Source organism: Gymnogyps californianus, chromosome 4 (assembly GCF_018139145.2).
Source record: "Gymnogyps californianus isolate 813 chromosome 4, ASM1813914v2, whole genome shotgun sequence".
In the NCBI taxonomy this organism is placed as follows: Eukaryota; Metazoa; Chordata; class Aves; order Accipitriformes; family Cathartidae; genus Gymnogyps; species Gymnogyps californianus.
Window position 1 is genome coordinate 9,200,932 of NC_059474.1, and position 23,551 is coordinate 9,224,482.

At 41.9% G+C, this 23,551-nt stretch overlaps 1 protein-coding gene across 2 annotated transcripts in view; it reads right to left on the bottom strand.

The window, feature by feature from the left end:
• LETM1 (leucine zipper and EF-hand containing transmembrane protein 1) overlaps positions 1-2,361 on the bottom strand; it is a 31,506-nt gene extending 29,145 nt beyond the window's left edge. For both annotated transcript variants that reach the window (XM_050896657.1, XM_050896656.1), the window contains exon 1: positions 2,236-2,361. In XM_050896657.1, coding sequence (XP_050752614.1) covers positions 2,236-2,314 — 79 coding nt within the window. In that variant the 5' untranslated portion in view covers positions 2,315-2,361. The remainder of the gene's footprint in view (positions 1-2,235) is intronic.
• Positions 2,362-23,551: the final 21,190 nt, after the last annotated feature.

The window sequence follows — 23,551 nt, forward strand, 5'->3', positions numbered from 1 at the left end:
TTTTCCAACCAGACTCATTAATGCTAAGGAAGGGGCCAAAGAACAAAATTCCAAGGTTACCACAAGAAAACATGCTGACTCAAACACTTCTTGTCATACAGCCATTCAGAGTGTGAACAGGCACACAGAAACATCATTTCACCAAAAGATTCTGCAGAATAACTGTTATTTCAACTCTGCCAGTTCTGACAACAAGAGCTCAGTGTGTGTTCTAACCATGTACCCAAGAGCAAGCCAGCCCTGAAATAAAATATATACTTTCTTCAGAAAGGAGCAAAGTCCATACTCCTTGCTTCTAGGATAACACAGACATCCAGAAGTGTCTGAACAAGGTGAATGCAGCTTACCATACTCAACACTGTTCATTTAAGAAACCTGCATCAGGATTACTTGGTTTGAAACTAAGGCGGTAGTGCCAGAAAAGCTGTATGCTAACATATTGCTCATGAAAAAGAAGTCACGAGAAACTTTATTTTTAAATTTAATGAAACATCAAAAACAAAGTTTTAAATGTAGAATAGTTGTGTACTGTTATGATGTTCAGACTTTTTAAAAAGAAAAGGCTAACGTGAAGTAAGTCCCTACAGAAGTATAAGCTTGCAGTACTTAACAGCCTGATCTTTACAGGAAGAACATTTAGGAGTCTTAGAAGCACATAGCTTTAACTTAATCTTAGACTACTTACACGTAAAGCAAAGAAGATGAGCTAAGTAAAGCAAAACACTACATAAAAAATTACAGCATACAATAATGTGTTAATAATAAATTAACACTCCAAATAAAAGCATTGATTGTATCATAAGCATAGGGCATCACAGCACACAAATGATTTGATTCTATCACAGTATTTCAGCAAATGAGAACTTTCACGTGGGGTAAGATTTATAACACGCAAAATTGTAGTGATCATTAGCATTTCTTCTTATGCTATGCCACAAGAAAAATCAAAGCTCCCATCTGATTTGAAGGTACATGGATGTGTTTCTTCCCTGTTTTAAATAAACTGGATGGCTAAGATACCTCAGGTTTTTGTTCAGGTCACTGTAAAACCTCAACCTAAACAAATGTCTTTACAACAGTAGCTAAAAAAACATCAACTAGAAGAAGCTACCACACCTGAGTGATTACTGGTAACCAGGAAGACAGCTTGTTTATCAAAATTAACAAGCATCCATATGGTTGATCAGGTTTGCCAGAATCTGGACGTGCAGACACCCTGTTCTGACAGCACTCCAGTGACAAGTCAGGGCTCAGTGTCAGCGACAAACCGCTGCCTGTTCAGCTTTCACTCGTTCCCCACTAAACCCCTGCCATTCCAACTCACGGACGTAAAAAGCAATCACAGGCCTCATGTACGTCACAAGTTATCAGCTGTTTCATGTCATTAAACTTCACCACCAAAAATATTTGATGGTGAATTGTCTTGATTATTAATGGAAACAGTACCACACTGTGTTGCCTTTTTATTTTCCCAAGCTTTCAAAGCTACTTGGAAAAAGGCAAAATCACACTTCCTTCCTAATACAGACTAAGAAAATAACCTGAGAAGTACTGAGAAGCGTATAACTAGTGACAACAAGACTTGACAGCTAAGCTATACTGAGAACAAGGCAGGCAAGACTGCAACGTAGTAACGTACTCCTGTACCTTAATAAAAAACACGTTTTTTTCTTCCTCAGCCAGCTGGCATTTAAGAGATGCATGTGTCCTAACTGCCATTAGGGAAAAGCATCCCCTCAAACCACCCTGGCAGGGAAGCAAATGGGAAGAGACGAGCTGCCCATCCCCGGCCACAGCAGCCAAGGAGCGAGGGCCCCGCTGCCGAGCCAGCGGCAGCTCCCCGCCAGGAGGAGAAGCCGGAGGCAGCCGAGGGCGGCAGGGCAAAAGCGCCGTGCCCGGCCCCGGCTCGCTGACACCGGCTCCGGAGGACGGAACGGCGGGGGTTCAGCCGCGGCCCCGCCGCGGCCCTTCCCTCCCGCAACGACCTCTCCGCCCACACCGGGAGCCCCCAGACGTCGTCGTCGCCGCCTCCGCCCGCCCTCCCTTCCCCCTCCCCCCCCCCCCAGGCCTTCAGCGCCGCCGGCAGCACAGGCCTCGCGGGCCGGGCGGCAGCGCGGCCGCACCGCACCCCAGAGCCGGGCCGGGCCGGGCCGGGCCGGGCCGGGCCGGGCCGCGGGGCGGCTGCGCTTCCCTCCCCGCCGCCGGAGCCGCCTGACGGCCCGCGGGGAGCCTCACCCAGCTGGGGCTGGCGGCGCAGCGCTCGGGGCAGGCGGCAGGCCCGCCGGCCGCAGGTCTGTAGCAGCATGGACGCCATCTTGGCGCTCGCGCGCGGCTGGGCGGCGGCGGCGGGCTAGCGGCGGCGGCGGGCTCCCGGCCTGCTCATGTCCCGCCGCCCGGGCCCCGCGCTGCGATCCCCACACGCCCAGGAGCGCCGAGCCGCGACCGCCGGCCGCATTTGCATAGCGCCGCCCCGCGGAGCTGGGCACGCCGGGAAGTGTAGTCCTCGGGGGCGCACGGTAAGCCGCCTGCGGGCGCGGGGCGCGCAGCATGCCGGGACCTGTAGTCCTAGGTGGTGCAGCATGACGGTAGTCGAGGAGCTCGGAGGAGGGGCTCGGGGGCGGGGCGGCGAGGCGCGGTGCATGCTGGGAGATGTAGTCCTCCCTCAGGCACGCCGGCCGCCTAAGCGTTTCTCCTCTCCGGGAGCCGGTGGCGGGGAGCAGTGGGTGGGCAGGTGCCCAGGGCCCTGCTGTCGGCACCGGGGGTCGGGGCTGCCGAAGGCCGCGTGAGCTGCCCCGGAGGCAGTGCGGGGCTTGTTTACCCGAGGGGACCGTGGAAACGGCGTGTGGCGGGGCCGTGGCTCGCAGCCCGCTAATCCCCCGCCGTGCCGGGAAGGTCACGCAGGCCGTGTGCGCTGAGGGATCGCTGCCGAAGGGGCGGGCGCTGGTACCTCACGAAGCTGTCCTGAGCGGTTTAGGCCAGTGTGGCTAACGAGCACATAACCGTAGCCCCGACTACAGTACACCAATACCAGACCGGGTGCGCAACGACGTCCCCTCACGTTTGAGGCCGAAATCTGGCATTTATGCAGGTGTTAAGTACTGCTTACCAGCAGTTGTTTCACTGCATACACGTGTATTGCTTGGGGATCTTGGGATGTGACAGAAAAAATACCTTTCTTGTGGAGCCAACATATTTTTGATGTAAAATAGTACATAAATTAGTCAATTCACAGATGTGCTTCGCTAGTGCTGGTTAATAGTTTGGCTACAGGTAGCACGTTATTCTTCAAATATCAGTCTACTCCTGACGAGCATTAGGATCTTTTATCAAATATTTCAGTACTCAGTTAATACAGTATTAAATAGTACCATTAAATTTGCTTAGTTTTTAATTGTATAGACAGATGCAGGGAATAACCAGAATCAAACTGCAGAAATTGCAGTTTAATCTGAGAATGGTGAAATTTTAAAAACTACCTATGTGAGGTTTGGGTGTTAATGCCTTCCTTGTTCTAAAAAAATGGGGGAAAAGCTGCTGGAACTGTTTTTCAACAAGATGGCTGACACCCCCTGTCAACAAGATGGCTGCCTCAAGGTCAGGGCTCAAAAGTGATAAGGATACCGTGGTTTCAGACCTCTTACATTTCAAAGGTTATTTATAATGCCAGGCATTTTTTCACCTATACACCCACCTAAGCCCCAAAGAAAACAGGCGCTATTTAACTTTATATGAAAAAGGTAGCAGAAGCTTCAGGTTTGACCCAAAGCATGACTGAAACAGCGTCTCATAGCAGGAAAAAGCAAATGTGTCTGTAGTCATCCTTTCATGCTTGAGACTTGGCAAATGCAGGAAATGAATTAGTAGTGTTTTAAAGTTCTTTTATGTATTTAAAGAAAATCCTCAGGGTTTCTCCTAAGTATGAAAAATTTTGATTATACTACTTATATTTTTAATTCAGAAGAATATGTGAAGATTCAATTGACTGAATCTTAAAAAAAATCAAGACACCCTTTTCTCACATCTTTTGACTGTGTTGGCTACAGAAACACTAGTGTTGTTTAAATTTAGTGATTATTGAAAAATTAATTGTTATTATGTACTTATTATTAGAGCTACTTTTAAAATCTTAGGCTCCTGAATGCATTACAAGATTTTTAGCCAGTTGTATTTGCTTTACGAGTGTTTAAATATTTAGTGCATTTAAATGGTTAAAATTATTTAAAATGTACAACTTAACAATAGTGCTTTATGTTAATATGGCAATCTTAAAAAAAACCCAAACAACAACAACAAACTATCTTCCCAATCTACACATCTCTCTCACTAGGCTGGGTTTGTAGCCTTCTCTTGTTATTCTTTTTTCTTTCTGGTTGGCTGATAACAAAACCAAATGAAATGGGGCAACTAATGGCAGTTCCTCTAACAAAGCTGCTTAATTATGTAGAAACATTATATGAAGCCTGTACAAGAAGAATAATACGCTCTGAAGTCATTAAACTATTGACAAGAGATTTCAGACAGCAAACAGATGATTACAGAGGTCTCAATACATTTATGCAGACAAGTAACCAGTCTTTCAATAGTTTCATTAAATTCATTAGTATTCAGGGTGGCAGACAATGTAGATGCATGAGCCTTTTCAGAGCTGAATCCGTTATGTTTTTGTACAGTCTTTTGTTCCAGATTTGTTTATACCTGGAAGTTACATGGTTTTTTTACCATATATGAAAAGGAATGATAATACACTCTGTGAAAATTTCCTAAACAGATACAGTTTCAAAATACTAATTGATCTTGTGCATTTACCAAGCATTGTGAAATAACGCTTAAGAAAAGACGAAGTCTTAATAATTTTCAAGTAGTTGTACGAATTGCTCCCACATGAAAAGGCCTGGTGACTGTAGGTGATACATGGGCCTTCCGTGCAAGTCAGGTTTTGTTTTAAAGAAAAGCATCTTTCACTCCATCCAGACCAACAGCCTATGAGTTCACAAAGAAAACACTCATCCCCAGAATAAAACACGATACACATAGTTACTAGGGGGTTATTTTTAAAAAACTTAAGCTACTACGGCCATTTTAGACCTGGTTCTTAAAGCAACCATGTTGTTTGGAAAAGTTGTCAGCCATCTTGTTGAAAAGTGTGTTTTCTAGCAGGAATAGGGTGAGAGACTAAAAGGAAGAAATACAAACCATTCTTTCTAGATGGATTTAATGAAGTTCTGAGAATGATTAAAATAAATGTAATATTTAAACAAAATTAAGGTTATTATTTAGTATTAAACATCAAAATTTTTTCCCCTGAAAGTTAAATAGAAGCAAAAGCAAGGTGAGAGTTGTCTAAACAATTACAAAACAAACTCCAAATAACAGGAAGTTGTGATGCCTGTTACAGGCTGTGGGAATTTTGAAACATGTATTTTACTGATATATGAGCACGGCCCAGTGATATGAAAAAAGAAAGAATGTTTTACTTGTCTAAAAGAGGTATGTGCATGAGACCTATAAAAGCACAGAATATGCCTACGTCTGTGCATTACCTGCATAGACATGAAAAAGGAGCAGATGAACCTATAGTTCTCATTGAGGAAGTTTAGAGATCTGTCTAGAAATTGAGGGGCAAATGTCAATATGAACAGGGAGCAAAACTGTAAGGTAACTAGCTATATATGCAGTATTCTCTTTCAGAAAATCTCTACTTCACAGCGCAACAGATTTCCCATAGTAAATAGTGATATGAAATTCTTAGCTGCTGTTGTCCCTTACTCCTTCCCTCTTCACCATCTAACGAGCTCTCGTGGGTGGTAGGCAGATGCACATGGGGAGCAGGATTCCTTTGTGGCCTGCCAAAAATACCTGCACAGTTGGAGAGGGCACCCCTCCATGCTCACCACGCTTGTCACCCTTTCCCTGAGGACCTGTCCCAGGAAGCACTTCCTAGATCCTGGGTTTTTTTGGAGGATGGATAACAGGACCTCCACTCCCAACTTCAGACACATGGTCAGTTGTCCTACAGCTTGTGAAAGTGGCTGTGTAACAATACCAAATCTACGACACTCCTGCCAGAACCACCACGTTCATTACACAGGCACGGCCTCTCTTCCCTGTTACACCCAGGTGACAAGCCGAGCTGGCAGCAAAGGCAGCAAGGGACTGGGGAGAGAAGATTCAGTGGGTGGAGTGGAAGGAGGTGCAATCCTTGCTGCTCTGGGCTGTCAGCGGGAGGAGGTGGGAGCATCATTAGCATTTGATGAGATGGGAGACCAGTTTGCCATTTCTCTGCTGCAACATCATGTTTGTGTACACAGTGTGATTCTGTAAGCTACGTAGTGGTACAGGTCCATATACAGTATTTAAAAGTAGGATTATGCTTTTAGTCTGTAGAACCTGTTTCCATGGCAATCCCCAGGTTGTCTCCTTGAATAGGTTTAACAATATGGGATTAACCTCATCTTTATTCAGCACTGTTCAGCGTAAATCTGAAGAAAGGAAAAAAAAAAAAGACATAACTATGTATCAGGTTGCATTAAGTTTCCACTCGAGGGAGAAAACCAACAGATTATTAGTAGTTCTTTAAAAAATACTCCCATTCATCATCACAGATTTTTAGGAGAGACTCATGGCATACTGAAGCCTGTTGCTCTGTAAATGTTAGAGCCCAAAGGTAAAAGTTCAAGTGGTCGCTGGATTACAGACTTGCTCTGTATGTACGTCCAGGTCACAAGTTCACTCCTGTCTGTAACGTGCCAAAAACAAGCGGCAGTGGCTGCACATTAGCAACAGCACAGAAACAATCTGCCTTGGGTGCCTTTTCAAACAGTGCAGTGAAAAGCCACTCAGAGATTTCCTTGACAGTAATAACGTGCTGTAAACAGTCATTCCAGATCCAAGGATAATTACCTGCTCAAATTCTAGTCAAAAAGTGGTATTTTAAAAGATTGCATAGGCTTGACCCAAATTAGCAATACAAAATAATGTATTACGTTGTCATTAATTAAATTTGACATGCAGGCAGATGAGGAGAACACAGCTGGGAGAGTACAAACAGATAATTTTGAAAATCTTTTCAAACTGAGGAAAAAGTAGCATTTGCAGTTCATAGCGAAAATCACACAGATTCTAGTTTTAACCAGCAGATGGAGCTTATGTGAAACAAACAAGCGGAAAAGATGCATAATCATTGCACAAAGCAGTGTTTTGGGGCGCTGCTGTCTACAGGACTGGAGGGGGACATGGGGAAAAAGCTAGAAGGTTCTGGCCAAGGCAGGATCAAGCAGAGGCGGGAGGGCAGGCAGGGTTCAGGCTATACACATAGCAAAAAGGGAAGAACGTAGCTGTAACGAGTAAACTGATTTAGACCTTGAGAAATACGGAGGGGAAAAAAAAGGACAAAAGGGGTCTCTAGTGTTAAAAATGCACCTGTTAGTGCCAGCTGATATGAGGTCTGAGATTTTGCTGCAAAATTACCAATCCTGCATTTAAGATAACTTGTTATGCCTCCAAATGCGTCAATTTGATTTTATGAATGACAGGCTTTAAAAATATGTATTTAGAGTTATTCTTTGCCTCCAGGTTTTTTTTGAGTCTGTAAGGTTTGCAAGTTCCTGTCTGCAATTAGAAACACAGAAAGCCGACAATCTTATGCCATCATCTGCCTCTCAGTTAGGTCTTTAAGAAAACACCAAATGTTCTGTGACTGTCAATAAAAGCCCTAAATCTGCCACGTCTGCTTTTATAAACCCATTGAGAAGCAAGACAAGAAGCGCATGCGACCAGTGAAGCCCTCCCCCACCCCATCCCGGATTTTGTAGACCTGATCCTGCACTCCTTATATACCTCCAAATTCCTGGTGAAGTCAGCCAGTATTATAGGAGTGCTGGAAAAATAGGAGGTCCCTGCAAACCAGAGACACCTTTCAGTTTGTGTCCGTTAAAGAAACAGCAGCAGGTCAGCACACCATTTTAGGAGACTTTTTACCTTTGTATTCTAAAAAGGAGAAATATGGGCTACTTCCAAGGGCCATTTCAGTGGCAGTAACATAACTTCCTTTAGCAATTTGGCAAGGCTGAGGCTGCTTGTGATAAGCACTGGTTTAGAGGGGAGAGGATTACAGCCAGCAATGCACACAGCTGTATGACCTGGTAGCAGGCAAAATGCTATGTAGTCCCATTGTCCCCCAGGTATATTCGGGCTTTATGTGCCTCTAAGGAGGGAAGCAGAACTAAGCATTTCTGTTAAAAGAACAAATAAGAAAGATAGTTAAGATGGATAGGTTGATTTGCTTAAGCCTGATGCTTAAAATTCCTGTGCAGAATTTAGCCCTCTTGGGCCTCAGCTGTTGTTACCTCTTTCTTGCTGGTTTTGCTGATGATCTTATCAGTCCTGGCCCATATTTTTTCCTAACAATCAGCCTGAATGACCCTACCAGAATATGTCTTTCCAACCTTTGAATCACTCTCTCTTGTTTACCTTTGAGCTTTAAACTTTCTACCTTACATAATCCAGACCAAGCCTGTAACACAGATCTCACACTTTTTTATCCTGTTCTCCTTGACCTGACTAACACTCCCATCTTCGGTGCTGCCATACAATGACCTCCCCATTCCAGCATGCAAGCCCACAGCCCCTCCTTTATTCAAGTCAAAGAGCTGCTTTTCTCAAGAGGCCTCCCCACAGAGATAATGAAAAGCAGATTAAGAGATTTAAAAAAGGAGTTGGTTCCTTTGGAATGGTCAGTGCGCTTTCCCTTTCTACAATCATCCTCTATACTGTAAATTTTCTAAATCAGTGTTTGTCTGGATGTCTGTGCCTTGACCCCAGCAGGACCTAAGCTGTTGGGCCCCAATCCTGCACATGCATATGCATGCCATGTCCCTTTACTATCAGTGACATTCACAGGCACAGAGTGGTAAAGGAACAAGCGCAGTTATGTATTTGTAAAATCAAATCCTGGTGCTTGCCAGATAATATCATAAAAGTGTTGGAAAGGGCTAAAAATTAACATTTTTATCTTTGTTCTTGTGCCACAGAAAGAATGGCAACCTCCAAGGCAAGTGAAGCGGCAGCTCTGTTGACAACACTTGGTTTGGACTGATTTGTAGGTATATGAGAATCCTGAGGAGAAATGCCTGGTAAAATGTGATGTGAAGCTATAGAAAAATAACAAAGAGCCATCAGCACAAGTACATCCCAGTGGTGTTTTGCCAGTATCCTGCCTTTTTCTTATGTGGCTGAATTTCAGGCATCAGAAACAGAAGACGCTTTGTCTGGGCTTTCCCATGTAATAATCAGCAACCTCTCTCCTGCTTGTCTTAGGCCTCTATTCACTTTATTACTATTATAGTATCCCCTAGAGACAGACTTAGGAGGCATTCACCCCCAAACGTCCTGTTACCCTAAAGTGATTAGTTATTTTCTCAGTAACACGTTACATGCTTTAATCGTGGCTACGTGAGTCTATAAAGTGTGGCTAGCAAGTTATATGCAGTAGAGCAAGAGGAACTTGTTGGGACTAATCTGAGCAACAGGTAGAAGTAAACCATCCAGACTGCTCATCAGTCAGGGTGACAAGCCCCACGCTCATTCCAATATGACATATATCGATCATTTTCTTTTTTAATCACTAATCCAACAGCTGAAAGAGGAAACATACCCAACAGATATCAACAAAAAGACTCCATTCCCCTTTGGCTCAGCCAGCAGTCCTTTCCTGTCGTGCCAAGGGACCAACCTCCTCCCCTTTCCGAGGCCTCTCCTCCCAGGGAACAGACATCTAACTCTCCCTGAGCGGGAAGCCTCTTTCAGCGTGCCAGCTGGGAATCAGGGCCCTGGGCTCAATCCCAGCACCTGTGCCTAGTTTTCTTACAGAGCGCAGCCAGCTGCTCTTCCAGGTCTGCAAATGTCCTGTATACCCTATTTCTTTTCATTTCTGTGTATTGCTTTGGATAAGCAATGCAAATGTGTTGCTTATATTTGGATTTTTGCAAATACACTATTTTACATTTACCTTAACCTAGTTTGTGTTAAGGATCATATCAGGGTACTGACAAATGGAGCCATGCCATTTTTTTGGTAATCCTTAAACCAGGGTTGTTGAACCAGTAGTGCCCAGAACCCCGGTACTATTTTTGAGGGAATTTGAAGGTGAGCAGGATATAACTGCAGGCCAGTTAGGAAACTGGTGACATGGAGTTTGGGAGGAAGAAGTGTTTTTGATGGCTGGTGTTTGTCAGTGAACTTTTCTGGCATTACACATGGTAGCAGAGAGTATAGTTGACCCTGAGGGTTCACAGGCATTAGATAATTGCTTTGACTCTGACTTAGTTCACAGCACGTTAGACTAGTCATTTCTATCTGTGACACCAAACTATCAACTGCAAACTTCCTGTGTGGAAATAATTATGCATCTTTTCTGAGTTTTCATTATGTTCTTACTTATCCAACTGTTCTTATGCAGAGAGGCAAGGTTAGAGTTATAAGAGAAGACTCTTGTCACTGCTAATAGCTTGACTCTGAAAAGCCTTCATATCATTCAAAAATCCTAGTATAAACAGGAGCCAGACTGGGGCTTGCATTCTGTACTGCAACAGGAAGGGGATACATAGAGGTCTGGAAAATAATGAAGGTGGGAGGAAAGTGAATAGAAAATGGTTATTATCACTGCTCATAATACCATATTAATTCAATCAGGTTTTCTGGGAGCAGGGTTTAAAAAAGAACAGAAGGAAATACATTTTCACATGAACTCATTGACACAGGATGTTCTAAAACCCAAAAATATAAATAAATAGGTTCAAAAAGAAAATAGACAAATTCAAGGGAGCTAGGCTTAATGAAGTCTCTGACACACGCTCATCTAGATGCAATGTCTGGTTCGGAAGTTAGGAAGTTCCTAAACTACTGATTTTCAGAAGCAGGAATGACACAAGAGGGTAAGAGCTACTTTTCCTATGCCTTGTTCCCAATTCTAAGCATCCATTACAACTTCCCTTCTTGGTCTCCCTTGAGGAAAGGACATGCCTGAGCCAGCTTTGAGTTTTGAAAGCCTTCTCCATTCTGTGCAAATAGAGGTGAGAATAAGAGACCCATAAATGATTACCCGTGGGCAGCTAGTGAAAACGGTAGGATGCGAGTCCTAAACTGGAACCAAGGAGGTGTCTGAGGTGGACTGAAGGGTCACTACTGGTGGGTGTCAAGGTACTTGACTTGAGGCGTGCATGGCTTGCCCCATGCTGGGGGGCTATGGCAGTTCAGTTAGTCCTAGACAAGCACAACAATGTTTCTGCCATCCTTACGACTCCAGGTATTGCTGTCACCAACAGAAGAACAAACAGGTTCATAGAGGTGGGGATTTTTTGAATAAAAGTGTAATGAAAGCCAGGTCAGAAGGGGAAAAGATTTCAGTCCAGTTGGTAGCTTCCACAGAACTTTGCAGCATGAAACTCTACCAGGGTAGGGAACTTGCATCTTCTCTGGCTTTCTTACCACAGTGTTTCCTCTTTGGACTTTACGAAGTCCAACTTCTGCCATAATCCACCTGGCAGCAAGTTACAGTCTATCTCCCTCTAGTGGGTGACTACCCATGAAAGTCACGAGGAGACGTGCATTAAAAATTTGCCTTGCACTTGCTTTCCATTATCTTCTTTCTTCAGTTTGCTGTCTTCTTCTTTCCTCTGTGATCTTTCTCACAAACACATTCAGTGTTTTCTTGATACCCTCTAAACGTCGTGTCTGCTCTTCCTCCATTCTTGTCCTATGTGAGGAGTTGGGCTGTTTGAGGGTTTTCTATTTGACTTTGATGTAAGTGGAAATGAAAGTAAAGAAGCTCCCCAAGAATGAATTTAAAATTAAATATTCTAGAGATTGGTGGTGTTTGCACAGAGGCACGTGTGCAACCCCCAGTACGCTGGAGACTTAGAAATCTGGGAAAAAGAAAACCCTAAGGCCTACCTTAAATGGATTCCTGAGGTTTGTAATTTATTTTTTCTATCTGGAGTCAGTCAAAAGAAATTTACAGTTGGGTTTTCTTATCCTTAAAGTTGATTTATTTAGGTGGAAAATCTTCTGCATTCTGCTTAGTAGTTTGTTTGCTCTGCATTTGTTGTTCCATTAACAAAAATATTAACAGCAAAATACATAAGCCAGCTGTGTTATATCTAAAGTTAGCTCTCTAACAGCAACAGTTAACTACCAAAGAGTATTCCCAGAGCAGAGCTGACATTAATTGAGAAAGATAGTGCTCTCAAATATGTCGAGACAAGATGCTATAGAAATTGATTTAACCAGACCATGCCTTTTGTTTATGGAACTGCATTTCTCTCCTTTGCAGAGCATATAGGCTAGATACTGTTGCTGTTAGTCCATTGAGATGAATGGAAATATATCAGGGATGAATCTCAAAGGTGTTTCCTTTCTCTGACTACTCTGATATTTTTGTCTGGTTAAGCATATTTCAAAAAATAAGATGAACAAGCCAATATTGTCCAAATGAAAAATGACAGATCTGGTTGAAAGAAATTTTTAGGTCAGGCTTTGATAATCGTACATTTCTTGAGTGATAGTAGGCTTCGTATTAATCATTATCTGTTATCTTTCGTTTAAAACTTTGAATTATCTAAATAAACCAACAGGAAAGACATTTTGCTCCAGTCCAAGTATTTTCCAGGTTCCTTGAGGCACTGACCTTTTTCTTAATTCACTGTGGTAATGATCTTCCTCAAAAGTCCTAATTAGAATCCCAACAGAGTCTTTATTATGGCAAACTTAAGTATCACAAGGAGAATGAATGAAATGAAGATAAACGGGAATTTAACTGAAACAAAGTAAGATCATGGATTATTTGTTCTGAGCAAATTCTGCTCCTACTAACACCTGTGCAATCTATATATTTACATTATTTTGTGAAACAGTATCATACAAAAATAATTTTGCTGTATAGCATATCAAGATTATCAACAGAGTTATTTTACTTATATGGGTAAAAAAATATTGTAGCTTTTGCTTTCTTTATAACTGAGATGTCAACATAACTAATTTCATTTCACTGTAATAAAGATGAAATGAATTCCAATCCTTCTCCTGTATCAGTAACAAAATATTTTCATTCAGCTGAGACATTTCATAAACCTGCTGAAGGTAAGAATTGCAGACGGTGCTCAGACAGGATGTGGAAGCAGGGAGAAGGTACTGCAGAAGAAATCTACGGATTTTGTCTCCAGACCTTTACTTGCATTGATGTACGGGACAAAAAGAATCCAGTGATTATCAGTTTTCAAGACCAGCTTGTAGAGCTGACAGTAAGAAAATGTTCTTTTGCTTCCAAATTGAGTACATTTGTTCTAGAATTTATTAAGACGCTGTAAACAAAGAAACTTACAGTGCCACATCCTGTTCTTTATTTAGGTTGGATGAGGGCTTCATTTGGCATTACGGAAAATAGAATGACTACACTGGGCTAAACCAAAGACCTGTGAGTCCCTTTATCCAATCTCTGGTCATAGTCAGAAACGAGTGCTTGGGGAAAGAGTATGAGAAATAGGGCAAGCATAGAGTGTTGCTGCCATTAGCCTACTCTGCCTGCAGCAGTGACTGTTGTGTTTCATCGCTGCTGATAAAGAAACACAGAAGGTAGTCTAGTGGTCTGAGCACAGAGCTGGGAGCTATGAATCTGCGTGTTTCAGTCTTGCCTCTGTCACCAAGGTTACTTGTATATTGCTGTGTCCCAGCTCATGTGCATGTGTGCTTGTGGCAAACCTGTCTTCAAGCCTCCGCACTGCAGAGGCACACACAACCCACGCTTATGTACCCACGCTCGCTTTCACGCTGTAGTTGGCCAGGTCTGGTATTATGGTTTGGAGAGATTTGTTCCTCCCTAATGAGCTGCTTAACATCTGTGATTGTCTCCTGAAGAGCTGCATTATTATGCACTCTTATTATTATACTCTGGTGCACTTCTTATTGTGCCCCTTTATTTCTCCCCCATTCCTTCTGGTTCCTCTATTTTTCACATGGTTATCATCACCGGTCTTTGTGGTCCTTGTGCTTTGTCTTAAGCTTGTCATCCCTCAGTTCTTACAGTCCAGAACAGCAGGCTCAGTGCAGTGTAAAATCTCTGCAAGTGTTTTCCCTGACTGCGCAGCCCGAGTCAAGGTAGCATGGAGAGGCTGACTCTTTCAAATGTCCCAGCTGAAGCTGCCGATAAAAAGGTGATTTCCATCTGTTAGATTTCCAGTGCAACCAGAAAGATAATGTTTAAGTCACCTCCTTAAAAATTCCTGTTAAAAATTTTGTTTAAAAACTATGCTCCACCTTCCTTTAGGACTACCCTGCAATTTCCAGCACCATGAGATCACTCCTGAGTGGTCCCTCAGAAACTGAATCCATCAGCTGCAGGCCCACTTCTGGTGAGCTCACAACTTCACTGTTGCTCCTGAAACTCTGCCACCTCCTCCTCAACTGTCTCCTCCAGCGCAACCATTGTTCCCACCTCCATTGCTCTACTGTCCTTCCAGAAACACGACGTGGAGGACTGTAAGCTCCACACTCAGGGCACTACTCAGAAGATCACGATGCATGCAGGTAGATAGGGAGTCGCCAGAATTCCTGTTTCCGTCTTTAACCTTGCAATGGAGAGCCTTTACCAGTTTGATGCATTACTTGCGCTCTACAGCCACTGGGCATGTCCTCATTTCTGCAAGCTGATTCAAGCTGGCTGGATGGAAGGGCAGATTTGAGGTATTTCTCCCCAAATCCTTGCACCTCAGGTTGAGCAGAACCCTGGAGAGCTCCTCCTCCTCCCTGCGGCCTCCAGCTGCGCCTCTGCGCAGGGCAGGGGTGCACAGAAACTGGAGTCAGCCACATGCGAATCAGGGTTGAGTGGTAACCAAATATGTCTGACCCAGGGGGAAGGTGGTGGGAAGAGCAGAGTCAGGGAAAGGGAAGTAAGCAAGCAAATAGGCTGGAATATACAGGCCCTGGCATATTGGCATGTCAGTGGAGGGCTGTGTATAGTAATTAAATAAATACAGGTACCCATGCTTTAGCTGTTTCCCTAGGGTAAAGTGAGTAGGAGTGTGTTCAAAGAGTAATATTTGCTTTATACTGTCCTGCGAGCACAGATTCAATATATACATTAGGAAGTATTTATAGGTTGTATGTGTGAATGATCAAGGAATTTAGACAACAACCTGAATAATCAGCAGCATGCACCAAATCCCATCAGTCTGATCGCAATCCCAAGTCCCTTACTTCTCAGTGTTACAATTTCACAAGCAATTAAAATGGCTACTTAGCTACGTTATGTTATTATGAGCAACATCACTTGTCAAGTATGAAAAGTGATGTTAATTGTTAGGCATTACTACCCAGGTAAAAATTACACCCCAGTGTTAAGAATGCACAACAATATACCATTAACTTGTTTAATATGAAAGCTTTGAAAGAGTGATGTTTTTCTTTTACATTTCTACTACAAGACCTTTGTTATTACTTTGTTCATTAAAATTCTTTCTGCAATAAAGATGTCTCAATGATTTCGCAAACCAACCTCATCCCTGGAATGTTATAATTTGACAATTTCAAGGCTTTTCAACACAGACCCTTGCATATATGTCATATATCGCATTGCAGATTTCATCCAATAGCGGAAAATGTACTCTGAATTCAATATCATCTTATCAGTATTCTAGCACCATAAGCTTTCTCACTGCAAGCAGGGTACTGTTCATTACAATGAAACTGAAAATGGAATAACTGAAGGATTGATTTATATGACCTTCACTCAGGAATGTTCTAATTCTGACATAATCTCTCTGACTGAAATCCTAAACACTGTATAATTTTGATTTATTACCCTTAAAAGAAGGAGCTTAGATCTATAGATCAACAGAATACCTAGCATGAGAAAGAGTGGTGCAACAGCTCAGGAAGACTGCAAGAAAATGCAGATTGATCATGTGACTTTACTCCAAACATTGTCTCAGCCAGCAAATCCAAGAACGGGGCTGAAAGCAAGTGGAAAAACATTATGCGGATGTTTTCACAAATCCACTCCGTCACTCAGAAATCTCTCTTGATTATATACATTTTTATAGCAAAGATAAAAGCATGTTAATAAGTTAAAGCGTGAACCAATCTGTTTACTAAAAGTTGCAGGAAATGTTTATTAAAACAGCTAATTTATGGCAAAACAGGGCCAGAGCTTGATTCCCGATACACTACACAAAAGGCTGCTTTACCAGGCAGCTCTGTTTTCCTCCCGCACCAGCAGTATAATCTATTCTATGCTATTCTGTCCTAACATCCGCTTGTCATGGGGGCCAGGAGAAGGCTTATCTATGGTGTGAGGGTATGTTGGACCTGTCTCTGACTGCTAGCAGGTGAAAGCTAGAGCAGCCCTACAGTGTGCTGCTTTTAAAAATAATAGCTGATATCTTAAAGCAAAGTAGCTGGATCTAAATGAAGTAGAATCGTATTGAATTGAAAGGTGAATCAGGTTGGTTGTCACTTCTTGGATATTTTTGGTGAGGTAAGGAGAGCAATTAGAAGAAAGGATAGATGCAAACTATTCACAACAAACTGGTTGATAAATATACATTAGAAGCCCAATGAACACAGTTTTAATACCTTCCAGAATTGAAATCAACAGGTCGTTTAATTTTAAGCAGACTAAGAAACAGAAATCTGCCCCCCACCCGCGCCTTTTTTCTGTTCTTAGTGTTGGGTGAAATGAATGCTTGCCTCCTTCCCTCCCATACACTCAGCTCACAGTTCCCACTTAGCCACTTCCCAGTCCTATTTTGGACAAATCTTTCTCTTATCACCCTTCTCTTGCAAATCTTTCTTCTCTAGAGCACTTAACATCCTCCTCTTTCACAAAATCCACCTTTTACAAGTGGTACCTAATCAATCTTACTTTATCCTAGCCAGAAAATGGAGGGGTTTATTTTAGAAAAAAATCTTTTTATTCAGTGCATTTTGTGGCTGGTATAAATACTTTGTTTAATTCTAGCAGATGGTAGTCTCCTCTACGCAGGAACATTTGTCTGCTTCACTGTATTGCACAATGCTAGTCCAAGCATATTATTCTCACCTATGAATGGGCCTGTTCCTTATTACTCGCAAAGATCAAACATTACACAATTCCTCCAGTATTTTTCACTTGCGGACAGTCTGAGCTACAGCTACTGCAGCCACTGTAAAAGCACTACAGCCTCAGAGAGATTATTCCTTCCTTCCTGAATACGTTAGAGGGGATATACCAGGAACTAAATTTGTGCTTAGGGATAGCAGGAAGTGCCTGATTCTTTTTATGTATTTGTAGAAAGGAAAAAGAAAAGAAAAAAAAAAAGAACTTGGGTAGAATCAAATTTAGGACATTTATTCCCTCAGCTATATGCACAGTTTTCAAGAGTAGCAAAATAAATTATTTATATCAAAAACTGTTTTCTACTAGAATGACATAAAGGCCTGTAAGCGGTGGACAAAAGAGAAAAAAACCAGTGCATATTATTTTTATAATCAATTAGCACCGTAATAGTATATGGTGCATATCAACATATGTGAATACAATACAGACAATATTTGATTCTTTGGACTAGAAAACTTAATGTAAAGCCCAGTTCTGCAAACCAATCCTGGCATGCTTGATTTTCAGCATGAGCTGTTTATTGAATTCTCAAATGAATGTATTTATCGGTAGGAAAATCAAAACAGCACAGGAAGTAATATGGTCTTAGATTCCCCAATGGTGAATTCATTAGCGGAGTCAATTCTGGACTCAGCCTGGTATCTTATCCACCAGACAACACTCGCTTTCCAACGTAATGACAGATGATCGTAAAAGCTTAACAGTGTTTTGCTATGCTGGTAACGCAGATAAGGATGGGAGTGAAGAGCAGCATGGTATCTTCTTCTTTGACCAATGGCAAACCATTAAGTATGAGAGATTAAGAACTAGACTTTATTAGGATGATTATCATTACCCTCAACAACAACTATAAAAAGCTCTAAGTCAAATGGTTCTGACTCACTTGTTGAAGGGTACTAGCATCTGTGGAGGAAATTCTGGGTGTGGGCTGTCACCGGTGGCTAATCCCTCTGGAACAGGTGCACAGCCGTTTGCCAGACCCACATCATAGCAGGGCTGGGAGCCAGGGGATCCAGCTCATAAAAGAGATGCCCATTTGGAAAAGAGGTGGAACAAAACAAGAAAGGGCACTGCCTGTCTTGGCATCTCTCCTGAGTGGCTTCCACTTGTAAAATTTTGGTGCTTAGTAGAATTTGGAAGCCTTTCTCCGCTCAGTGCACATCGGTGGTAATACCTGACTTGTCCTTCCCCAATATCAAGTTCTCCTGGGCCACAGCAGCAACTCTTGAGTGAAGTACTTTTGCAGCCAGTATGTTTGTAATTGTAAATTCAACAGATTCTCTATAACCTGGTGACTGTTAATATTTAAAAATATCACTAGAATGCATAAGTAGCAGATCAGTCTAACCCAACTAAGGTCAAAGAACATTTATTGAGCCCTTTCAGGACAGAAGGCAGAAATATTGCAAAATTGACTTTCAAATGAACGAACAAGGAATACAGACTCGAAATCTCAACTCTGGCAGATGCTGAACCCAGTGCCATTTGATCTGCAATAGCACTTGGGTGTCTGAGTAGGTCAGCTGAAGCAGAAGGAAACCTTCCTCAAAAATTATTGCTCTCTTTCAACTAGTCCAAACTAGTGGCTTCTGAATAAGAGAAAAACATTTTCTTACGTTATAAGTAATATAAATAAAATAAAGTCTTTTCACTGATTCAGATACACCTATTAAAAATTACATGTTGTAGAGTTAGAGAGGACCCTGTCGTCAGACCTGCACTAGACAGACGGAAAGACTTCTTGAAGGGATTTTCTTTTAATCTGAAATACAACATACCTTTCAATATAATATTTCTGCCCAATTAAAGTAATTCCATTGATGGAGAGTCTATTATAGTTTGATTATGATTACAATTTATTGTAAACTTATTGTATTCTTTATTAACCTGAGCTGTAAAAATATTAACACTAGTAATTATTAAACTTGAGAACAATGCAAAAAAAAGATAAAGAAAACAAGAGGGAAATGAAGCTGATGAAATGTCTGGCTCCCATTGATTGCCAATAGCTGCTAGTGTTAAATTAAGAGGTTATTTTATTGTCCTCTGCAGCCAAGCTCAGCCATACTCCATTCAATAACCAATAATTTAGGTCTTTGAGTTAATAATAATTACAATAAAAGTATTCCCCACTTTCTGGCATGCTGTGTTTATTTTAGGATATTAACACAGCAATCCAAATACAACACGTAAGACTCCCTCAGGGCTTTCTGTCTCACATCCCAGACCTTCTGTTTCTTTATAAGCTTTAACAGCCACAGTTATAAGAGATATAAATAGTCCGAAGCACAAGAGAATCTCTCTTCCCTGACAGAATCTTTATTTACAAGCTGTACAAACCTAAGCAGGTCAAATAGTCCCTTGCTGGCAGGTTAATAAGGCCCACCTGCCAAATAAACCCACCAGTGAACTCCACAGGGCCTACATAAATCCAAAAAGCTTGGACAAGAGAAGATTTTCTCCCTAGGAATCATACTGAGACAGGATGCTTATAGTTCAAAAGGGGTTCATCTTTCAAACTCCAGAGTGCTTGTCTACCTGGCACATACTCATGAGTTGCAAAAAACATGGTTCTTACCTTCAGAAGACACCCTTATTTAACATTTATATTTCAATATTGCTTACAGGACACCTACGTGCCAAGGGCTCCTGTACTGGTGCCATACAAACATGTAAGACTGTTAAGTCTCTGCCCTTGAGAGTTTTTAAAAGGCAAGTATAGATGGGTCATAAATCAAATCTTTAAAATTATTTAAGACTTAACATACAATTAATTTGCCTACAATGCCATGAAAAGGAAATGGAAGAATAGGGTAACTGATTATTTAAGCCAACCTAGAAATTAATTCTCAGAAGCCACAGTAAATTTTTAAATTAATATTGACCGCTATCAAAGTGGAATTCTGTTCCGAGACCTGAGCTGTTCAAACACTACTCTTGGGTAAATGTTTCCCACTGAATCAATGACTTCTTTATGTTCTTTCCTGAATCAGCTAGGTCCAGCAACTGTCCCAGTGTGGGCATATCCATAGACCTTTCAGGAGGCCTAGTCACTATGTTTATATTGCATTGTAAAAAGCATCTCCAAAGTGTCCTTCAGATTTCTATTTGCTGTTCGTACAGTCAGCAAACTGGTAAATTCTGAGAGCATGCCTCCTAATTTATCATGCGTTTAGGATGGCATCAGGCAGATGAAGGCAGACAGCCATGCAGCAGTGGATTGTAGCTGGGCAGCAGAAGCTCTCTGGCCCAGAACTCTGAAGCAGGAACTTGTGATCCATTCAGGAAGGGAGTTAGTTTACCTTCGCACGCCAGGCTGAGAACTGCAGCAGTGCCCGAGCTGATCCACAAACAGATCACATGCCCCAGCCTCAGAGGTGGCAACAGTAATTGGGAAGGGTGATATGTGGCTGGAGAGGCAGTGTGTGTATAGGGGGCAGGGATCACAGGTCCTATTTTAACTAGCCAGCGAAAGTCTGATGAAGTTCTTCAGTGTATATATGGTGAGGGACGTGTCCATACCAGGCTTACAGGCTGTCTGCTGCCTGCCTTTAAAAATCCTTGGGGACAGGTTACAGGCAAATCAGGAAGCACATAAACAGGCTTGCAGCTATTCCTTCCTGCAGGTCTAGAGTGGGCTAGACCAGACTCCCCACAGGCACTGGGGATTACAGCTGTATTAAAACATATACGATTGGGGCTGCAAAGAGACAACTCATGTACGTAACGCTAAGTACATATATTTGCCAGAGTGACTCCAAATATAAGTCAAATGTAACAGTTTTACAAGTGTACATGAAATAAGGAACACATGTAGAATGTGCATTTAAGATGGTATGCTGTGGCAAAGCATTTAGTCGCACTTTGAAGGCCTCTGTCAGATCACCGGAGGGAATGCTGGGGTTTGGGATTCTGGTATTTTAGGTGAGCTGCATGCTGGGAGTGCTGTACTTTTAGTCAGATGCAAAAGCACCTCTTCTAGCCCCTATAAAGGACTTCTGGGGTGAGACAGAAGTTGGAGCTTTGAATCACAGGTTAGACTCCTGAATTCTCAGTGCCATTTACATGCCTATCTCCTCCTTTGGACCAGTGCAAACAGTTTATTCCTGCCTTGAAGAACCAGCTCAAACCCAGAAGACGTACGTAACCTTAGCCCTTCAGCAAATACTGCATGCCTAGTTGCTGTAGCAGTTGCAAAAGGAGGAGTGTCCAACACGTGGTGGCTTGTGTCCATGGGAATGATGCTATTATTAGTACAATGGTACTACAACCATGCTCAGCTTCAGTGTGAGACAACATAGAGTGGGTGAGTCTTCATGTAGGCTGTCTCCTACACGCTGGCCAAGCCCAACACCTCTTCTCTGCCGAGTACATTCTTCATTTGAATCACAGTTTAGTTCAGCTGCTGTAAATGCAGCCGAGACAGTCCAACGTTTTTCTACTGTACGTAAACTGGATGCAGATTCGGCGCTGGAGCCAGCACTGCCACAGTGGGATCACTCTTGCATATAGGGTTGAGCTGCTGACGGTGAACCGCAGTATAACTCCTGCAGGCAGCTCAGCAGCCACCTTTCACTCCCTGCTAGGGCTTGTTCACCAAGCAAGGGTGTCTCAAAATGCCTGCGCTGATTTGCAAAGTGTAAGCTCTGGCTCATTAACAATAACTGAAGCGAACAAATATAGCTTAGAGGAGCGAGCACATCAAGCTCAGGAAGAGTGTAAGAACATGGTAAAATGTGCAAGAAACACGTCCTACTCCTTTCTGTTTTCACAGCAAAAACAGCACAGGTGATAATTTAGCAGTTAGGCCTGCATTTGCAAACCTGCTCACCCTATGCCTCAAATCCAGTTGTTTCAGCCCTCATTTGTCAAGTACATTGGCATTGGCACGTACTCAACACCAATATAAAACAAGTGCTAGGCATCTTATATAAAGTCTCCAAACAGTTCTCAAAATTGGTGGATATTTCTGAAAACGTCTGTCAATGAGCATTTTTCTCAAGGCATATATACTGAGTAAATGGGATATGATCACAGCTACAATTTCTCAGTACAGGAAATTGCCAGCCACCAACATAATTAGAAACAGTTCATATGATCAAATTAATCATTCAAAAAAGAGCAATTACTGTTAACAGAATAATGGCATGCCTTAAAAAAGAATGAAATTAACCTTTAGGACCGACATAGTTACCCTCACCATTCTGTACTGAGGCAGCAAAGATTAATATATGTGCAAAATAAAACACTGCATTAGCGTCTGCTGAAAACAGAAGTAGCATTATCTATCTGGCCTATTCAACCCTTAACAAACTTTATTCTTTGGCACTGGCATAGAGTGGAAATATCAATAGTCACTTCTCTGCCAAAATGAAAAAAAAAAAAAAAAAAACACCCAAAAAAACTTCAAGACTTCCATTGCTATATAGCTTACCACATGGTGTTTATCTCTGAACAATAATTACATGAAGATTAGGCATAAGTCAGTAATTTGAAATGCAGTAGAATTAACATTCAAACCTACATTATGGCTCCTCAAAAGCTAAGAGTTAGAGTTAAGCTTTAGCCTTTACAAGCTAAGATCTAGAAATGCATACCAAACATATTGCAAAAAAACTGTAGTTTTACTCTGTAGTGCTGAACATTAATTCTGATTATGAATGTATTTCAGTATTTATACTTCTAAATGAGATTAAATTTATGTTTATAAACACAGTAACATACTATGCTATCTATAGATAGAGTTAATGTGTTTTGAATCCTCAAGCTGTGTGTTTCTACATAGATTAGATTTATTTTATTCTGAATGTCAGCAATGTTTAAATTAAGTCATATTGATGTTGAAGATAATTAGAGACATATAACTTCTATAGATAAATTTATTAGCACACTGAAGTTACTTATACCAGGCTGGAGCACGTTAGCTGCTTAGAACTGGTATACAGCTGTTTTTTATCATCCCAACACTGGAAAACAGCAGGGACATGCTCCTCAGTTTTCCTTTCTCCTGGCCTCTGCCTTCCCCTAAACATGTATCCCACTCCCTCATGTCTTCAACTTTCCTCTTCCTTTTGCTCCTTCAATGACACTTCCCTTCCTTCTGCTCAGCACAAATGATGCCAACAGAAATAGGCATTTGCGAGAAAAGTGACATTTACTCCATTCTTTTCGTAACTGAAAATGTATCTGGTAAACAGATTGGTGTAGAACTCATAGTATGAAGAAGATTCACATTTACCTGTATATTTTCATCAAGGTTATCTTTTCTTACTCTGAACAGTATTTAAGCTATAAGCTATAGTTCCACTTAAGAGGTCTCTCATTTGGACAGAGGCTAATTCTGTTTGAAATTCTTTATGCAGATTATTTTCTTTTTCCCAAAGAATCAACTTTCAATGAAAAAAT